Source organism: Anabrus simplex, chromosome 2, assembly GCF_040414725.1.
Source record: "Anabrus simplex isolate iqAnaSimp1 chromosome 2, ASM4041472v1, whole genome shotgun sequence".
Lineage (NCBI taxonomy): Eukaryota > Metazoa > Arthropoda > Insecta > Orthoptera > Tettigoniidae > Anabrus > Anabrus simplex.
In genome coordinates this window covers 5,874,289-5,893,824 of record NC_090266.1, presented here as the reverse complement: position 1 = coordinate 5,893,824, position 19,536 = coordinate 5,874,289, and the positions used below count along the sequence as shown (strand labels likewise).

General features: G+C 42.0%; 1 protein-coding gene across 1 annotated transcript in view; it reads right to left on the bottom strand.

Moving 5' to 3' along the window:
• The window catches only part of LOC136863901 (dynein beta chain, ciliary-like), a 5,220,903-nt gene that overhangs the window by 1,579,121 nt on the left and 3,622,246 nt on the right, over positions 1 to 19,536 (bottom strand). The window contains exon 64 of the mRNA XM_068226514.1: positions 2,708 to 2,872. Within this exon, the coding sequence (XP_068082615.1) occupies positions 2,708 to 2,872 (165 nt within the window). The remainder of the gene's footprint in view (positions 1 to 2,707; positions 2,873 to 19,536) is intronic.

Below are 19,536 nucleotides of genomic sequence, written 5' to 3'. Positions count from 1 at the left end.
ACATTTTGCATTTAAGCCCCAAATTTAATGAATCGAACTAGCACGGCACGTTAGCCTCTAAGCTAGCTTTCTTGATAAGAGCAGACGCCATCTTGCGTAAGCACCCTTAAGGCTTCTCATAAGGATTCGTGTATGGCCACCATCTTGTGTCCGCCATCTTGCGCAAGCATCCTTAGGTCGTCTCAAACCATCTTGTGCAAGGACCCTTAAGCCGTCTCATAAGAGCAGTCGCCATCCTGAGGAAGCATCCCTAGGGCGTCTCATAAGGAGCCATGTATAGCCGCATCTTGCTCAAGCATCCCAAGGGTGTCTCATAAGAACCTATGTATAGCAGCCATCTTGCGTAAGCACCCTTAAGGAATCATGTGTAGCCACCATCTTGTGCAATTAGCGTCGAGGGATATTTGCTGTAGAATTTTTTAAAATTATCCGCCACTATATTTCAAAGGCAGTAGCCAAAGCGTGTAGCACTGAGGTTTGCGAAGCAAGATGGCGGATGACAGATGTGACGTAGAAATTGTCTACTACTACGATAAAGATAGCAGCACGGTGCTCTGTTGATTAAAGATGGCTGCTCTCAAAAACAACTTTTCAAATTGTCCGCACCACATTTCAATTAAAGAGGGCAGCATGGCGCTCTGTTGATTAAAGATGGCGGATGACAGCTGCCAAAAAGCACGTAGGATTGTTTCCAAACAAGAGCGAGTGAAATTTTTTCAAATTGCCACCTCAACATTTCAACTAAAGAGTGCAGCACGGTGCTCTCTTGATTAAAGATAGCGGATGACAGCTGTCAAAAAAGCACGTGAGTTTGCAAAGCACTTCGAATTTGCGTGCACCACATTTCAACCAGAGAGTGCAGCACGGTGTTCTCTTGATTAAAGATGGCGGATGGTAGCTGTCAAAAAAGCATGTGACATTGTTTCCAAACTAGAGCACGTGGAATTTTTCAAATTGCCGCCACCACATTTCAACTAAAGAGTGCAGCACTGTGCTCTCTTGATTAAAGATGTGGGATGACGGCTGTCAAAAAAAGCACGTGGGTTTTTTACCGATTCAAATCTCGTGCTAGTTAGGTTAAATTGGTACCACTAAGGTTTAGGCCCGTCAAGATGTCCCTGCTGAGGTTTGCGATACGTTGTTGGCTGTCAAAAAGCACGTGGCTGTCAAAAAAAGCACGTGGCTTTGTTTACCAATTCTAATTTCGTGCGGGATGAGGAGCAGGCCCCTGGGAAGGCTTCCCGGTTGTGGCGGTGGATGAAGCCCGTGGGAAGGCCTCCCGGGTGGTGGTGGTGTTGGTGGTCGAGGCCCCTGGGAGCCGGAGATGGAGGTGGCCGCCGAATCCCTGTATTATACTACTGGAAGGAACTCTTTCAAAACGTTTCGCACTCGAAAATGGATGAACTCCTTAATATTGTGTACGATCTTTCATCCTGCATCCAGGTAATGCAACCATTGAGTACTTTTGTCCCCAAACGCGTTATTCGTGTATTTCGAAAAGCATGTAAAATAAACTCACGAAAATTTGAATAGAGTGTTCTTTCCTCATTACGTAATTGATGTGAAAATGCAGATACTTCTGATCAGTACAAATAAATCGTGTGCGTACGAGTTGAAACCGTCATACTTCCTTTCTCTAGATTGTCGCTTTAATTTGCATCCCACAACTTTTCCAGTTGCTTCTTTTCCAAGCTAGGACCTGTATCACTCGGTTCGTGAATTTGTTGCCAGCCGTAGGTGTGCAGTGGCCTAGAACGTCAAGAGAGTGTTAATTAAAAATGCTGTAGTCTATTTTCGAGAGGTCTCTGCACACGATAGTACTTTGCTTTTCTTTCAGGTGTGGGGCATGGATATAAAATTATGAGCTGAAACACTTGGTACAATTGTGTGAGTATTCCTCATGTGTGGAATATACTCACATTACGTGCGTAACGATTTGACCGCTCCAATTATTTAAGTGTTCGCGCATCGGAATATTACGTGGAACATCCTAGAACACAGACTTCTAATGAGCTTCAGTGATGAGTGGAAGTGGGGAATTGTGTCGGCAGAGAATAACTTTTCAAAGACATCACTTTTGCTGTCACAGTCCCTCCACTCATTCCTGGACTGTCATTATGACCTGGAATGTAACTTTCTAAGTTGAAAGCCTTTGAAAAATCAAGTAACGAAGTCAGTTTCCTGTCAGATGGAAAATATGCAATAATAATTGACTTAAGCCTGAATTCATGGAAATTAAAAACGTGTAATAAACTATTAGGTGCACTTCATCAATAAAATCAGGCAAAAGTTCTTGTACTGTGGTAGGGGGAGAAAGAACAGCAATCATTTTGATAGGCTGCAGACTGGTCTGAGATGAGTTGGTCAGAGAGGCTCTGCAGGGAACGTAATGGAATAGCATTGTAATGATAAAATAAGGGGAACTGAAACATGAAAATGGAGAATACTGTAGAGACCATAAGCATGTGTTTGTCTGGCGACAATGGATATACGGCAATATTTAGACACGGAAGTAAAGTTTCACGGCTTCTAAATCGTGGATGAAATAAGATTTACCTTGGTTCAAAGTTCACCATCAGTCACATTCTGTTCGTTCTCCTGGAAATTGGATTGCCTTCAAAGCATGTATCAGGGTATGCCTACTTTCCATATACAGAAATTCAATCACCAAGCTGCACATAAGATTAGTACAAACAGTATCTCTTACCTGCGGGTCAATCATGAGAGGCCACCGGACCGAGTTTGTCAGAATTGTTGCATTTTCGATAGACATCCGATCACTGGGAAGTCCTTCATTGTTCCAAACAGCAATCTGCGTATCATCAGTGAGAAGTGTCAGAGGGTCAAGTCCTTCGGTAATGGGGATAGGAGGCTGAAAATTATTATTACATTAGATTTAGTCCTCAAAATTTTTAAATATTGCTTTAAGGTGGAGGCCATAGTTCCCAATCCCAACTTAGTATTTCAGTCTGTTAAGCAAGAGATACAAACGTATTAAAACACTGGAATATAAGGATTTGTTAATACGAGAATGACATGCTTCCTTTTACCAGAACAACGTCACTTTATATTACGCATATATTTTTAAAAAAATGTTTAATTCGAGTAAAGATATTTGATTATTATAGGGTTATATTATCAAAGAGTGCAAAAATCATTTGAATCTTAAATTTTTGAGTTCAACGCCATGAAGATAAAAGAGATATTCTCACTTATCTTAGTGTTGTCTGATTGCTCGACGTCTGTTCTCGGACAGAGCCAGGTCGTATACTGATCAACTTTGCAGAAGTACTGTATATTGTGTCAGATGAACCTGTAGTGGGATTATAACTTGAAAGACAAGGAATTAATTATCATGGTAGATCTGTACGCACAAGAGAGAAGAGAGAGACTGAGAAGAGAAATACTGGGGCTCTACGCATATAGCGATCTGAATCAAGAAGGTGTATATTAATGGACTTTTGCCAGTGGAATCAACTGACAATAGGTAGCACATCGTTCAGGAAGAAACAAGGCCAGAAGATTACCAGATATGGATGGGTAGACAGAAGAACGATAATGTTGATTGATTACATTTTAGAGGAAAAAAGACACCGGAAACTTAGAGCTATGCCTGAGTATGACTTGGAGGGTAACCGTAGAGCAGGTGTAGTAAGTGGAAAGTGGGCAAGGTCACAAAACAAGGGAGAAGAGGATAAAATGTTTGTGCCTGTACATTGAGGGAAAAGGTAGTTCAGGAAGTGTTTGGGAAAGAAATACATGAACCGATAACAATGACAAATATTAGTCGCGCTGTACAATAATGTAACAACTTTAAGAGTGCATTTGTAGGTTGTGCAGAGAAAACATGTGGAGGAACATCAGAAAAGGTTAGAGAGAAAGACACATTGTGGAATGATAGAGTGAAGGATACAGTAAAGTAAAAGAAGAAATCTTGGAAGGGATGTAAAAACCAAAGACTGAAGAGAGTAGAGCGAGGTAAGTAGAAGCGAAAAGAGTTTGCAAAAAACTAGTAGCCGAAGGGAAGTTTGGAAACATTCACAGAACCACCTTTACGAATACTATTAACATTAACTACTAGCACCCTCTATGCATTTCCACGTTTCCATTCCGTCACCTCGCTACCTCACACCACCTATAAAGGAGCGTATTTTCATGCCATCATCGCATTTCATCTTCAGGTTGAGTGCCGATTGCTGTCACTCGAAATTCCACCACACTCGGAGATGAAGCCTGAGGTAGCTAGAGTGATATCCTTGTGAACCGAGGGACGGTTCAGGTCCCTCCCTCACTGACGAGAGCCATCGAGCCTGTGGGCTTAGGTTAGGTTATTTATTTTACGGTGGGGTAGTTAGGTCAGGTTGCGTTAGGATATGACCTTGTGATGACATCAGACGTCCTTGATCTTCATGACGTATCCATAAATGAAAGATAATAACTCACCAGGAACTGTGGAAAGATGCTATTTCAGCTACCATTTGCTTAAACAGGCTATCCTGTACTACATGCGTTCGTTCAACAGTTTAATGAGAAGAGTTTTCCTAATAATAATTAACTGTTCTATCTTGCATTAGCAACATCACACATAAATTGTCATAGGAGTTTTTCAAGATTGGCATTAAATCGCAAACTGATTAGTTTGGAGCGTTCGTTCGATTTTCATTAACAGAACTAACACCGAACGTACATCATGAGTCTGATCAACGTACAACAGCCCCTCGATGATCATTATGTGAGTATGACCTGTAATATCATTAGACGCTTCTCCAGTAATGAACAATATTCGTATGTCCATCACGAGTTTACCATTGTAGAAAAAATGGGCTAAAGCTTACTTGAGAACCCGTCATAAGCGATGTGCCTGTAACACACATTAATGACATCACCCTTAGCAACTCATTTTTTAGATCTTCACAAGCGCGTAGCTTTGCAAACTCATCTTTAATCATTATAAAGCAACCCATAAAACAGGTAGCACATAATGGAAACACACTGTATGTTTTACGAGGAGAAAACAAAAAATGTGTGTTCACGGGTTCTCCAAAACATCGGTTATTACAACCACAATACCGGGCCGATGACCTTCGATGTTAGGTTCCTTAAAACAATAAGGAACAAGCAAAACCACAAGGAAGAACTGTTAGACATCATTAGTTTCGCAGAAACTAGACAATTTGTGGTACGAATTGAGCTTCATTCTTATCAACCTTTTGCGTTAGGACTCAATAACAATCAAATTTCCATTATCAACAATGAGCAAGATGTATACATCCTGCCTTATGAAAGCTTCCTGTGTACCAAAGGAGCATGCATAAGGTCGATGGAAGAGGGCTAAGAACATGTGAACTTAAAATAATCCTGGTGTTGGTTTCCTTTTTATTAGGCTATATATGAAGTAAATAATGTAGAAGTAGACAGGGCAAACAATGTTGGTGTTAAAATTGCAATGAATCTCTACGCTTCTCTTAGTATTGAAAGAATAATCTCTTAAGGATGGTTGGATGATGTCTGATAGCTTCTAACCACGGCGTGATTAACCCTGTATGAGTAAGGTGTAGTTGTCACAGCACTATGAGAAAGGTATACGAATCCGACACATTGAAATTTAAAAATAATGAGACGAAATATATTGAAATTTCCTTTAATATATTGAAGATACTAACCTAATATCATATTACCAATTTCATGCAAAAGAAAATTATCTTCTTTAAAATTACACCAAATATATAAAATACCAAATAATGGTCTCAAAAGAAGGTTCAAAAATTTACTTTTCAGAAATGGAGGTTTCTCAGACATTTAAGCCTGAAATGGTTTAATATGTGTAATACTTGTAAATATTACATAAAGGTACAATTAACATGAAATAGGTCAGTAACATATTTCCCCTCTCCAATGTTGATGGAAGGTTCCACAGCGCTCCAGCCGCTCCGCCCTACATCTCCCTCCCCTCTCCACTCTATAGTCTACTCGATTTAATCATCCAATAGGAGAGATCCACATCGCTCTACAAGGCCCCTCACTTTCTTGCCATCCCCTGTCCACGCGCAGCGTGGCTCACCACAAACTTTCCATGAGGACAGACCTGAAATAGTGTTTGGTGACAACGGACTTATGAATCGGCAGTCTAGATAAATACGTAAGTTTTTCATTATATTAATAATTGTATATATTTTATTTTTATCATTAATCTTGCATGTTATCTCTTTCATTGACAAGTTTACGCTACGTAAACAATACTGTACATATATAAGCTTGTTTGTAAGTGATTTGATAGAATCTGAGGATGTTCTCGTAGAACGAAACATGTCATTCTTTGTATATTAGTGTGTGTTTTACAGATATGTTTATAGTGTTTTAATTTAAATTGTATTTGCTGTGTGTTTGACAGACTGAAAAGCCTTTGTTACATTTAACTAAGCCAACACTGGAAAACATGGCTTCATTTTTAACAAATTATTCGGCCAGTAAGGCAAATTACGAAGCCAAAAAGCTCAAATCACTTAAAATTAAAATCATGAACATTGACAAATCAATTTCATTTAATAAGAAATGTCTAGAATTAGAGCTCGTTCCTAAGTACATACATATAAAAGCTAAACCCACAACAACTTCGGCTAAAATTTCAACATCTCAGTAGTAGTATATTAGGACAGTTCGGCGGCCACCTCCACCTCAGGCTCCCAGAGGCCTCCTCCACCACCACCACAGCCAGAGGCCTCCTCCACCACCACCACAGCCAGAGGCCACCCAGAGGCCTCCTCCGACACAACCACAGCCAGAGGACTTCCTAGAGGCCCGCTCCACCACCCGCGGGAAATTTGAATTGGTAAAAAAAGCCACGTGCTTTTTGACAGCTATCATCGACAACAACGCATCGCTAACCTCAGTACTACCATCTAGACGGACCTAAACCTCAGTAGTACCAACTTAACCTCACAAGCGCGAGATTTGAATTAGTAAACAAATCCACGTGTTTTTTGACAGCCACGTCCTTTTTGACAAACAACAACGTATCGCAAACCTCAGTGCAGCCATCTTGACGGACCTAAACCTTAGTGGTACCAACTTAACCTCACTAGCGCGAGATTTGAATTTGTAAACAAATCCACGTGCTTTTTGACAGCTGTCATCCGCCATCTTTAAACTACAGAGCACAATGCTGCCCTCTTTATCACAGTAGCTGCAAATTCGTCACCTGTCATCCGCAGTGCTGCCATCTTGGCGGGCCTAAACCTTAGTGCTACCAACTTAACCTCACAAGAGCGAGATTTGAATCGGTAAACAAATCGACGTGCTTTTGACAGCTGTCATCCGACATCTTTAAACTATAGAGCACAGTGCTGCCCTCTTTAGCTACTTACCTTTGAAATGTGGTGGCGGATAATTTGAAAAATGCTTTTTGACAGCAGCCATCCTTGAGCACCGTGCTGCCCTCTTTAGCTAGATACCTTTGAAATGTGGTGGCAGACAATTCCACGTGACAGCAGACATCTTTGAGCACAGTGCTGCCCTCGTTGTGGCGGTGGCAAATTCCACGTGCTTTACACACTCATGTGCTTTTTTCTGACAGCTGTCATACGCCATCTTGCATCACAAACCTCAGTGTTGCACTCTTTAGCTAGATACCTTTGAAATGTGGTGGCGGCAATTTGAAAAATTCTATGTGCTCTTGTTTGGAAACAAAGCCACGTCTTTTTTGATTGCTGTCATCCGCCATCTTTAATCAATAGAGCACTGTGTTGTTATCATGCGGGCAATTTCGTCACCTGTCATCCGCCAACTTTAATCCGCAGAGCACCGTGCTGCCCTCTTTATGACAAGTAGTAGCGAGCAATTTGAAAAGTTCTGTTAGCTGTCATCCGCCATCTTTAATCAAGAGAGCACCGTGCTGCCATCTTTAGCTAGATACCCTTGAAATGTTTTGGCGGAAATAGAAAAATTGCACGTGCTCTTGTTTAGTAAACAAACTCACGCGCTTTTTGTCAGCTGTCATCCCCCATCTTACATCGCAAACCTCAGTGCTACACTCTTTGGGTACATACCTTTGAAATATGGCGGCGGATAATTTAAAAAGAAAAATTCTTCATCAGCCTCTCTCGACGCTAATTGCACAAAATGGTGCCTATACATGACTCCTTACAGGTGCTTATGCAAGATGGCCGCTATACATAGATTCTTATGAGACTCCCTTGGGCTGCTTGCGCAAGATGACGGTTATACAAGGCTCCTCATGAGACGCCCTAGGGATGCTTGCGCAAGATGGCGGTTGCTCTTATGAGGCGGCTTAAGTGTCTTTTGCACAAGATGGCTAGCGATGCCCTAAGGATGCTTGCACAAGATGGCGGACGCAAGATGTCGGCTATGCACGACTCCTTATGAGACGCCTTAAGGGTGCTTGCGCAATATGGCTGCTGCTCTTGTGAAGAAAGCTAGCTTTGCATCGTGCAGTTACCTTTACAGCACTAAACCTCATACATTTGAAATGTGGTGGCGGGTAATTTGAAAAATTGGACGTGCTTTTTCTTCACGGCAGCTATCTTTAGACAGTAGCGACTATAGATAAACTGTTAAGGCCTCCTCTTATGTCAAGGCATAGCTCTATCGAACAAGTTTAAACCTGCATCGGAATAGCTAGAGTAAGCACGTGCAGCAGTGATGACGTCATTAAGCATGTTTAGACTTGCAAATCACAAAAGAAACGTAACAAGACTAGAATCGAACACTGCACTCTATGCCGTGAACTTTATCATGTAATCGGAACATTGAATGAAGTATTTAGAACACTAAATAAGTGATCAAGACTAAAATAGAACACTGTACTCGATATAACATGTGTTTAGAACATGTCAGGTGATACCTTTGTTCTAAGAAGATTAGATTACCGCACATTCCTTGTAGGGCTAATAGGCTAAAGGGCTAATGGGCAAAAGGGCAAAAGGGCAAAAGGGCTAAAGTGCTAATGGGCAAAAGGGCTGAAGGGCTAGGTTGCCTCCCCTCACTTTATCCGGGCTTCAGACCGGCTCTACAACTAGAGGCGGAGTTAACACCTTAAGGAAGGGAGAATGTTGGGAAGTAATCTGTACGAATACAGGTACTCGACCGGCTATATACTACAGATGGATGACTTAGGTGAGGGTAAGCGCTTACTTAATAATACCTACACGACGTAATTCATGCTCTATTTAAAAAATCTTCTGTGTACTGTGTGTAACCAGCAACATGAAAGGCTCTTAGCAGTTGTAAGCGTTTTACGAGTACGTTGGGGTCTTTACAGTATCTTATGTCTACATAGGGTAACAGAGGCTTGTTGTGAACTTTGAGTCTATATGCAGACAGTTGATGTGTAGGGACTTGTATTCATGTAGTACTTGCTTCAGCAGTAGCTTCTCTAGGTACAAACTAAACTTGTTTCGATAGCGATGAAGCGTTGAAATTTCCTTCTTCTTCACCTTGCATCTCTTCTTGAGATGTTTTCATTGCGACAGAACGTGTAGTAGGCTTAGGAAATGAAGTAAAATCTTCAAGCTGTAATGGCAATGAAACATTAAGATTTTCTTCATCTTCTACTTTCCCTTTACTACTGTTTTGATCAACACCATTATCCTTATTATCATAATCATGATCTTGCCTCTCATTATCTTGAAGTTTGTGCTTAGTAACAGAACTTGTAGCAGGCCTAGACAACAAGGGATAATTAAAAATCTCTCGCAGAGGTGTACTTTTTAAACATAAATCAGTGTTCGCTTCAATATGGTTGAACTCTTTGTATTTTGTTCCCGATGAAGCTACATTACACGCGGCTTCATGACGTTGAGCGTTGTATGCGTTCTTGAACTGTCTTCTACAATATTTGCATTGAAAAATTGCCCTACATGATAACTCATGACGTCTCTTGTGATAGCTTCGTGAAAATGCTTTTCCACACTCTTCGCAAATATATATGGAAATAGGTTTTTCCAAGACGGACTCTTATCTTCTCCTAACAGATTCTTCTTTTGCCATTTTGCACTTTTGCCCATTAGCCCTTTTGCCCATTAGCCCTTTAGCCTATTAGCCCTACAAGGAATGTGCGGCAATCTAATATTCTTAGAACAAAGGTATCCCCTGACATGTTCTAAACACATGTTGTATCGAGTACAGTGTTCTATTTTAGTCTTGATCACTTATTTAGTGTTCTAAACACTCCAATCAATGTTCCGATCACATGATAAAGTTCACGGCATATAGTGCAGTGTTCGATTCTAGTCTTGTTACGTTTCTTTTGTGATTTGCAAGTCTAACCTTGCTTAATGACGTCATCACTGCTGCACGTGCTTACTCTAGCTATCCCGATGCAGGTTTAAACTTGTTCGATAGAGCTATGCCTTGACATAAGAGGAGCCTTTACAGTTTATCTATAGTCGCTATTGTCTAAAGATTGCTGCCGTAAAGAAAAAGCACGTCGAATTTTTCAAATTGCTCGCCACCACATTTCAAATGTATGAGGTTTAGTGCTGTAAACATACCTGCACGATGCAAAGCTAGGTTTCATCATCAGAGCAGCCACCATCTTGTGTGAGCACCTCTAGGCCGTATCACAAGGAGCTGTGTATAGTCATCGTCTTGTCGCTGCTACCTTGCGAAAGTACCCCTAGGGAGTCTCATAAGATCACCAGCCATCTTGTGCAAGCGCTCTTAAGCTGTCTCATAAGAAGCTATGTCTAGCCTCCATCTTGTAGAAATAGATAGCTGCCAATGCCAAAGGGCCTAAGTAGGAATCGAACCGCCGATCTCATCATTAGACTATGTTTTTCTTATGTTATCATGTTCCTGATACTGCAAACTTACGTATTTGGTAGATAAATTTTATCCGTTTTGCTCTACGATGCACCGTTTTCGAGATATTTAACATTTCTTATTTAAGCCCCAAATTTAATGAATCGAACCTGCACGGCACGTTATACTCTCTACCATAGCTAGACTTGATCATGTTACGAAGACTTGCTTCATTACATGCTGAAACAGAGCTAATGCCAAAGGGCCTAAGTAGGAACCGAACCGTTGATCTCATCATGAGACTATGTTTTTGTTATGCTATCATGTTCCTCATTCTGCGAAACGAGGTATTGGGCAGAAAAATTTCCTCCGTTTTGCTCTACGATGCACCGTTTTCGTGATATTGAACATTTTGCATTTAAGCCCCAAGTTTAATGAATCGAACTAGCATGACACGTTAGCCTCTAAACTAGCTTTCTTCACAAGAGCAGCAGCCATATTGCGCAAGCACCCTTAAGGCATCTCATAAGGAGTCGTGTATAGCCGCCATCTTGCGTCCGCCATCTTGCGCAAGCATCCTTAGGGCATCTCTAGCCATCTTGTGCAAAAGACCCTTAAGCCGCCTCATATGAGCAACAGCCATCTTGCGCAAGCATCCCTAGGGCGACTCATAAGGATACTTGTATAACCGTCATATTGCGCAAGCATCCCAAGGTCGTCTCATAATAACCTATGTATAGCGGCCATCTTGCATAAGCACCTTTAAGGAGTCATGTATAGCCACCATCTTGTGCAATTAGCGTCGAGAGATGGCTGATGTAGAATTTTTCTTTTTAAATTATCCGCCATCATATTTCAAAAGTATGTACCTAAAGAGTGTAGCACTGAGGTTTGCGATGTAAGATGGCGGATGACAGCTGACAAAGAGCGCATGAGTTTGTTTACTAAACAAGAGCACCTGAATTTTTCAATTTGCCGCCACCACATTTCAAAGGTATCTAGCTAAAAATTTCAGCACGGTGCTCTCTCGATTAAAGATGGCGGATGACAGCTAACAGAACTTTTCAAATTGCTCGCTACTACTTGTCATAAAGAGGGCAGCACGGTGCTTTTTAGTTTAAAGATGGCGGATGTCAGCTGACGAAATTGCCCGCATGATAGCAGCACAGTGCTCTATTGATTAAAGATGGCGGATGACAGCAGTCAAAAAGCACGTGGCTTTGTTTCCAAACAAGAGCACATAGAATTTTTTAAATTGCCGCCACCACATTTCAAAGGTATCTAGCTAAAGGTTGCAGCACTGAGGTTTGTGATGCAAGATGGCGGATGACAGCTGTCAGAAGAAAGCACGTGAGTTTGTAAAGCACGTGGAATTTGCCACCGCCACAAAGAGGGCAGCACGGTGCTCAAAGATGGCTGCTGTCAGGTGGTATTGTCTGCCACCACACTTCAAAGGTATCTAGCTAAAGAGGGCAGCGCCGTGCTCAAAGATGGCTGCTGTCAAAAAGCATTTTTCAAATTATCCGCCACCACATTTCAAAGGTAAGTAGCTAAAGAGGGCAGCACTGTGCTCTATAGATTAAAGATGTCGGATGACAGCTGTCAAAAAAGCACGTGGATTTGTTTACCGATTTAAATCTCGCGCTAGTGAGGTTACGTTGGTAGCACTAAGGTTTAGGCCCGCCAAGATGGCAGCACTGCGGATGACAGATGACGAATTTGCAGCTACTCTGATAAAGAGGGCAGCACGGTGCTTTTTTTTAAAGATGGCGGATGACAGCTGTCAAAAAGCACGTGGATTTGTTTACAAATTCATATCTCGCGCTAGTGAGTTTAAGTTGGTACCACTAAGGTTTAGGTCCGTCATGATGGCTGCACTGAGGTTTGAAATACGTTGTTTTCTGTCAAAAAGCACGTGGCTGTCAAAAAACACGTGGATTTGTTTACAAATTCAAATCTCGCGCTTGTGAGGTTATGTTGGTACTACTGAGGTTTAGGCCCGTCAACACGGCAGTACTGAGGTTAGCGATGCGTTGTTATCGATGATAGCTGTCAAAAAGCACGTGGCTTTGTTTACCAATTCAAATTTCCCGCGGGTGGTGGAGCGGGCCTTCTAGGAAGTCCTCTGGCTTTGGTGGTGGTGGAGGAGGCCTCTGGGTGGCCTCTGGCTGTGGTGGTGGTGGAGGAGGCTTCTGGGAGGCCTCTGGCTTTGGTGGTGGTGGGGGAGGCATCTGGGAGGCCTCTGGCTGTGGTGGTGGTGGAGGAGGCCTCTGGGAGCCTGAGGTGGAGGTGGCCGCCGAACTGTCCTTTTATACTACTCTCAGTCACAGTTACTATTGATCAGAAACGAATCAAATTCACGTACATAAAGAAACAGCAAATCAATAAACAAATTCTACGCATACATTTAAACCTAAGAAACTTCCGCACACAATGGTCATCCTATTCCAACTTTTTACACGATTACATTAAAAAGGAAGCAATCTGGAAACAGAAGGTCATTGACAATAAAATACGTAACCTAATGATAAAACATAAAAGTTCAGAAAACGCTAAGTACAACAAACTCACGAATTTTCACCCTAGATTAATTAACAGATCAGACACTACAATTTCAAAGAATGAAACAATCTGCTAGAGAAAGGTCTCAAATTCAACTGCCAGGAACGTCATAACGAAAACAACATAAAACAGCTCATCACTGACGTAGAAATTGCTTGCGACAAAATACCCTCACCACAAAGAGAAATAATAAAAAACGTAGCCACCAACGAAGCAATAAAAATAATCGCACATGAAAATTCCACTAAACAACCGAATTACGCAATTAAATACTCGGCATTGAAACCAGTTAAGAACAAAATTAAAAACGACAACCTTATCATCACGAAAGCGGATTAAGGTAACCCAACTGTCATAATGAAGAAAGACGAATCCATAGAAAAAACAAGAGAATTTATCAACAACAACGGTATTCAAGAATTGCAACGCGACCCTACAAATAAATTTCAAAACCAAATAAAGCAAGCTATCAAGGAAACAGACTTAATTTTCACAAAACAAGGAAAAGAAGGCCTCACCATCAAAAATCCTAAACTCCCCACACTAAGAGCCCTGCCCAAAATACACAAAGAGCTGTGTCCCATTAGACCAATAGTAAATTTTAAGGATGCGCCAAGTTACAATTTAAGCAAACAACTGAACATCATTCTTAAAGAAAAAATTTCACTTAAAAGAGACAGATCAATTAAAAACAGCCTAGAACTAATTAAATAATTAAATAAACTTAAAATAACAGAGAACACACGTATGATATCCTTTGACATCACTGACATGTACACCAACATACCATTAGATGAATCCATTAAAATTAACGAAAACCTTCTTAAAGAAAACACCTCTTTACAAGAAACCAAAGAAATTACTAACCTTCTTAGAACAACACTACACCAAAACTGTTTTGCATTTAACGACAAAATATATTGCCAGAAAGAAGGTTTAGCCATGGGCTCACCGTTATCAGGTATAATAGCAAACATTTTTCTGAATAACTTCGAAAACGTATTCCTAATGGGTCAGCTTTCAAAAGGAATCTTGCGTTGGAGCAGATTCGTAGATGACGTCATATGCATATATGATAATGACATCACTAATGCAGACCAGTTATTAAACACTCTAAATTCTTTACACAAATCCATCAGCTTCACATTGGAGCCAGAAAATAACAAGAAAATAAACTATTTAGACATCACAATCAACAGGAATAATGACAACCTATCTTACAAAGTATACAGAAAGCCCACTCAGACGTCGCACACTATTGACAACAAATCGAACCACCCATACACACACAAAATAGCAGGACTGAATACGATCATACATAGAGCTATTTCCATACCAATGAGCACAACATATTTCTATGAAGAGATGCAAATCATTAAACAAGTCGCGAAAGAAAACAACCATCCTCCAGCACAGTATTAAATAAACATAAGAAAAGTCACCAGGAAAGCACCAAACACGACAAAAGAAAACTACGTTGATTCTCAACTATGTTAACAATAACACATACAAAGTAGCTAACGTATTCAAGAAACAAGGCTTAAAAGTAGCTTTTCGAAAGAATAACACACTACAGAGACACTTCATCAGGTGCAACCTAAACAAAAAGGACCCTTTCTCAAAGTCAGGAGTGTATGAAATCAAGTGCCAAGAACCTAACTGCAACGCCACATACATAGGTCAAACAAAACGTAATTTCCATACAACATACAAAGAACACAAAAACGCGATCAGATATAATCGGCATTCAGCCTTCCGGGAGCACATCTACGACTGTTCACACCATTTCACAGACATCAACACTGATCTAAAAATTTTATACTTCGAAAATGAAAGTAAATCTGTGAATGTAAAAGATGCAATAGAAATTTACGTCGCAAAAAATGCTAATAAAAATAACCTGAATAAGCATAGACATTTAAATAACTCCCCCCTCTTCGCTCTACTCACATAATATCTGACAACACCTACACATTAAATTGCTTATATCGTAATAATAATAATAATAATAATAATAATAATAATAATAATAATAATAATAATAATAATAATAATAATAATAATAACGTCCCTTACTTAATTCACCTAAAAATTATTAATTATTAATTATTATTAATTTGCATTCATCCATAGTAGTATAATAGGCGGGTTCTAGCGCCACCGCCACCGCGGGCTCCCAGAGGCCACATCCACCGCCACCACTGCCAGAGGCCTCCCAGAGGCCACCTCCACCGCCACCACACTGGGGGGCCTCCAGGGGCCTCCTCCACCGCCACCGCAGCCAGAGGCCTCCTAAAGGTCTCATCAACAACCCGCGGGAAATTTGAATTTGTAAACAAAGCCACGTGCTTTTTGACAGCTGTCATCGACAACAACGCATCGCTAACCTCAGTACTGCCATCTTGACGGGCCTAATCCTCAGTAGTGCCAACTTCACCTAACTAGCGCGAGGTAAACAAAGCCACGTGTTTTTTGACAGCCACGTGTTTTTTGACAGACAACAACGCATCGCTAACCTCAGTACTGCCATCTTGACGGGCCTAAACATCAGTAGTACCAACTTAACCTAACTTGCGCGAGATAAACAAAGCCACGTGTTTTTTGACAGCCACGTGCTTTTTCGACAGCTGTCATCCACCATCCTTAAACTGCAGAGAACTGTGCTGCCCTCTTTATCGCAGTAGCTGCAAATTCGTCACCTGTCATCGGCAGTGCAGCCATCTTGGCGTGTCTAAACCTTAGTGCTACCAACATAACCTCACTAGCGCGAGATAAACAGATCCACGTGCAGCTGTCATCCGCCATCTTTAATCTATAGAGCACAGTGCTGCCCTCTTTAGCTACTTACCTTTGAAATGTGGTGGCGGATAATTTGAAAAATACTTTTTGACAGCAGCCATCTTTAATCTAGAGAGCACCGTGCTGCCCTCTTTAGCTAGATACCTGTGGTGGCAGGCAATTCCACATGACAGCAGCCATCTTTAATCAAGAGAGCACCGTGCTGCCCTCTATGTGGTGGCTGCAAATTCTACATGCTCTTGTTTGGAAACAAACTCACGCGCTTTTCTGACAACCGTCATCCGCCATCTTTAATCAACAGAGCACAGTGCTGCCCTCTTTAGCTAGATACCTTTGAAATGTGGTGGCAGCAAATTCCACGTGCCCTTGTTTGGAAACAAAGCCACGTGCTTTTTTGACAGCTGTCATCCGCCATCTTTAATCAACAGAGCACCGTGCTGCTATCATGCGGGCAATTTCATCAGCTGTCATCCGCCATCTTTAATCCACAGAACACCGTGCTGCCCTCTTTATAGCTACTACCTTAAGCATGTAGTAGCGGGCAATTTGAAAAGTTCTGTTAGCTATCATCCGCCATTTTTAATCAAGAGAGCACCGTGCTGCCATCTTTGGCTAGATACCTTTGAAATGTGGTGGCGGATTATTTGAAAAATGCTTTTTGACAGCAGCCATCTTTGAGCACCGTGCTACCCTCTATGTGGTGGCGGCAAATTCTACATGCTCTTGTTTGGAAACAAACCCACGCGCTTTTTTTTGACAGCCATCACCCGCCATCTTTAAGCAACAGAGTACAGCGCTGCCCTCTTTGTTATGGCGGCAAATTCCTCGTGCTCTTGTTTGGAAACAAAGCCACATGCTTTTTTGACAGCTGTCACCCGCCATCTTTAACCAACAGAGCACTATGCTGCTATCATGCGGGCAATTTCGTTAGCTGTCATCCGCCATCTTTAATGAACAGAGCACCGTGCTGCCCTCATGCGGGGCAATTTCGTTAGCTGTCATCCACCATCTTTAATGAACAGAGCACCGTGCTGCCTTCATGCGGGGCAATTTCGTTAGCTGTCATCTGCCATCTTTTAATGAACAGAGCACGGTGCTGCCCTCATGCGGGGCAATTTCGTCAGCTGTCATCCGCCATCTCTAATCCACAGAACACCGTGCTGCCCTGTTTAGATAGATACCTATGAAATGTGGTGGTAGACAATTCCACGTGACAGCAGCCATCTTTGAGCACAGTGCTGCCCCCTTTGTGGCGGCGGTAAATTCCACGTACTCTACAAACTCACGTGCTTTTTTTGACAGCTATCATCCGCCATCTTGCATCACAAACCTCGGTGCTGTACTCTTTAGCTAGACACCTTTGAAATGTGGCGGTGGCAATTTGAAAAATTCTACATTCTCTTGTTTGGAAACAAACCTATGCGCTGTCATGTACCATCTTTAAACCACAGAACACCGTGCTGCCCTCTTGCGTCAGCTGTCATCCGCCATCGTTAAACTGCAGAGCACCGTGCCGCACTCTTGCGTCAGCTGTCATCCGCCCAGAAATTCTCTTTCTATATAATAATTTCGTGTGGCTATTTCTAGCTAAGTGCAGTCTAAAAAAACAAATCCTAGTCTTGTTACATCTGGAAGTGTCAGCGTCAGGAAGGGCAACCGGCCATACCGTGAAACAATAGTGTATGATGTAAGAGGCTAGATACTGCTTTTTAAAATCCAAGAAGTGCATCTAGCTGTAAAACCCCGATTCTCGTGTTAGAAAGGGCAACTAGTTGTAAAACAGATTCTTAATCCCAGTTCTTTGACGTCAGGAAGGGCAACCGGTCGAAAACAATAGTGTATGATTTAAGAGGCTAGATACTGCCAGTTTTGTGTCAGGAATGGCAACCGGCCGTAAAACAGATACTTGCGATTTAAAATCTCATATTATGGAAGGGGGTACTCGGCTGTAAAACATATTTTTAATCCCGGTCCTGCTACGTTAGGAACTACATCTAGCTGTGAAACAGGAGCTCCAAATATTTACAGTGTTAAGCTTTAGTAGCATGCTATGGGTTACATTTTTTGTTCTACCGCATAGAACACTATCTTTGAAGTTGTATCGGCGCAGTCATTCAGAGCGAGGTGCGGAATGCATGTGTTGATTGAAATTGTACACGCATCTTCCGGCTGCACTAACCTTGAACGGGGACACTGCATGCTGATAAGCCACTTGTAACTCACGGAACGTCTTCTTAGCTGCGTAGCATTTAGCTCGTGTAAGTTCCTAACATAAAATATTATGATTGTACGGAGAGGTTAAAACACAGTACCAGCATATAGCCTACCCCTATCGAAAGAGCCTGCACGGCGTCGGCATGTAGGCTTCTCCCGTTCAAGGAGCCTCTACAAGGTTTAACACCCGCCATCAAGAGCCCTTACTTAATGCTGGCTTTTTCACACCCTCGAAACTGCCTAAGAATGTAATATACTACCGTAGGGAGAGGGTAAAACTCGGTGCCAACACATAGCCTACTCCTACCGAAGAAGCCTGCACAAGGCTTAACGCCTCTATCCGACAGATGAATCACCCTCAACATCTTGTACTCACAATCAGTTTCGGGGAAGCCTGCACAAGGTTTAACGCCCACATCAACAGCCCTTACTTAATGCTGGCTTTTTGCGCACCCCGCCTCATAGATCATACACCATAGTTTTACGACCAGTTACCCTTCCTGACTAGGATTTTAAATCGCAGTATACGCGATAAATTTGTTATAGCGGGTTTTATAACTAGATATCCCGTTACCGGCACATAGCCTACTCCTACCGAAGAAGCCTGCACAAGGCTTATCACCTCCATCCGACAAATGAATCACCATCAACGTCTTGTACTCACAATCATTTTCGAAGGAGTCTGCACAAGGTCTAACGCCCCCTATCAACAGCCCTTAATTAATGCTGGCTTTTTGCACACCCCGCCTCTTAGATCATACACCATAGTTTTACGACCGGTTACCCTTCCTGACTAGGATTTTAAATCGCAGTATACGCGACAAACCAGTTGTAGCGGGTTTTATTACTAGATGTCCCGGTACCGGCACATAGCCTACTCCTACCGAAGAAGCCTGCACAAGGCTTATCACCCCCATCCGACAAATGAATCACCCCCAACACTCTTGTACCCGCAATCATTCTCGCTACTTCGGAAGATAGCGGGTTCGAACTCCTACTGTTGGAAGCCGTAAAAAATTGCAAATGCTAGGCGAGGGGCCTGCGCGATCGTCATAACGTGTAATTACATGATCTAGCTAAATGTAGTTTTAGCTCAATACCTTTAAGTGCCTACAGGTAACGAATACGGCGGATGTAGCTTAGTACCCTCCCGTTTAAGTCCGGAGGTCGAGGATCGCGCGCTAACTTTCTAAGGCTCGATCC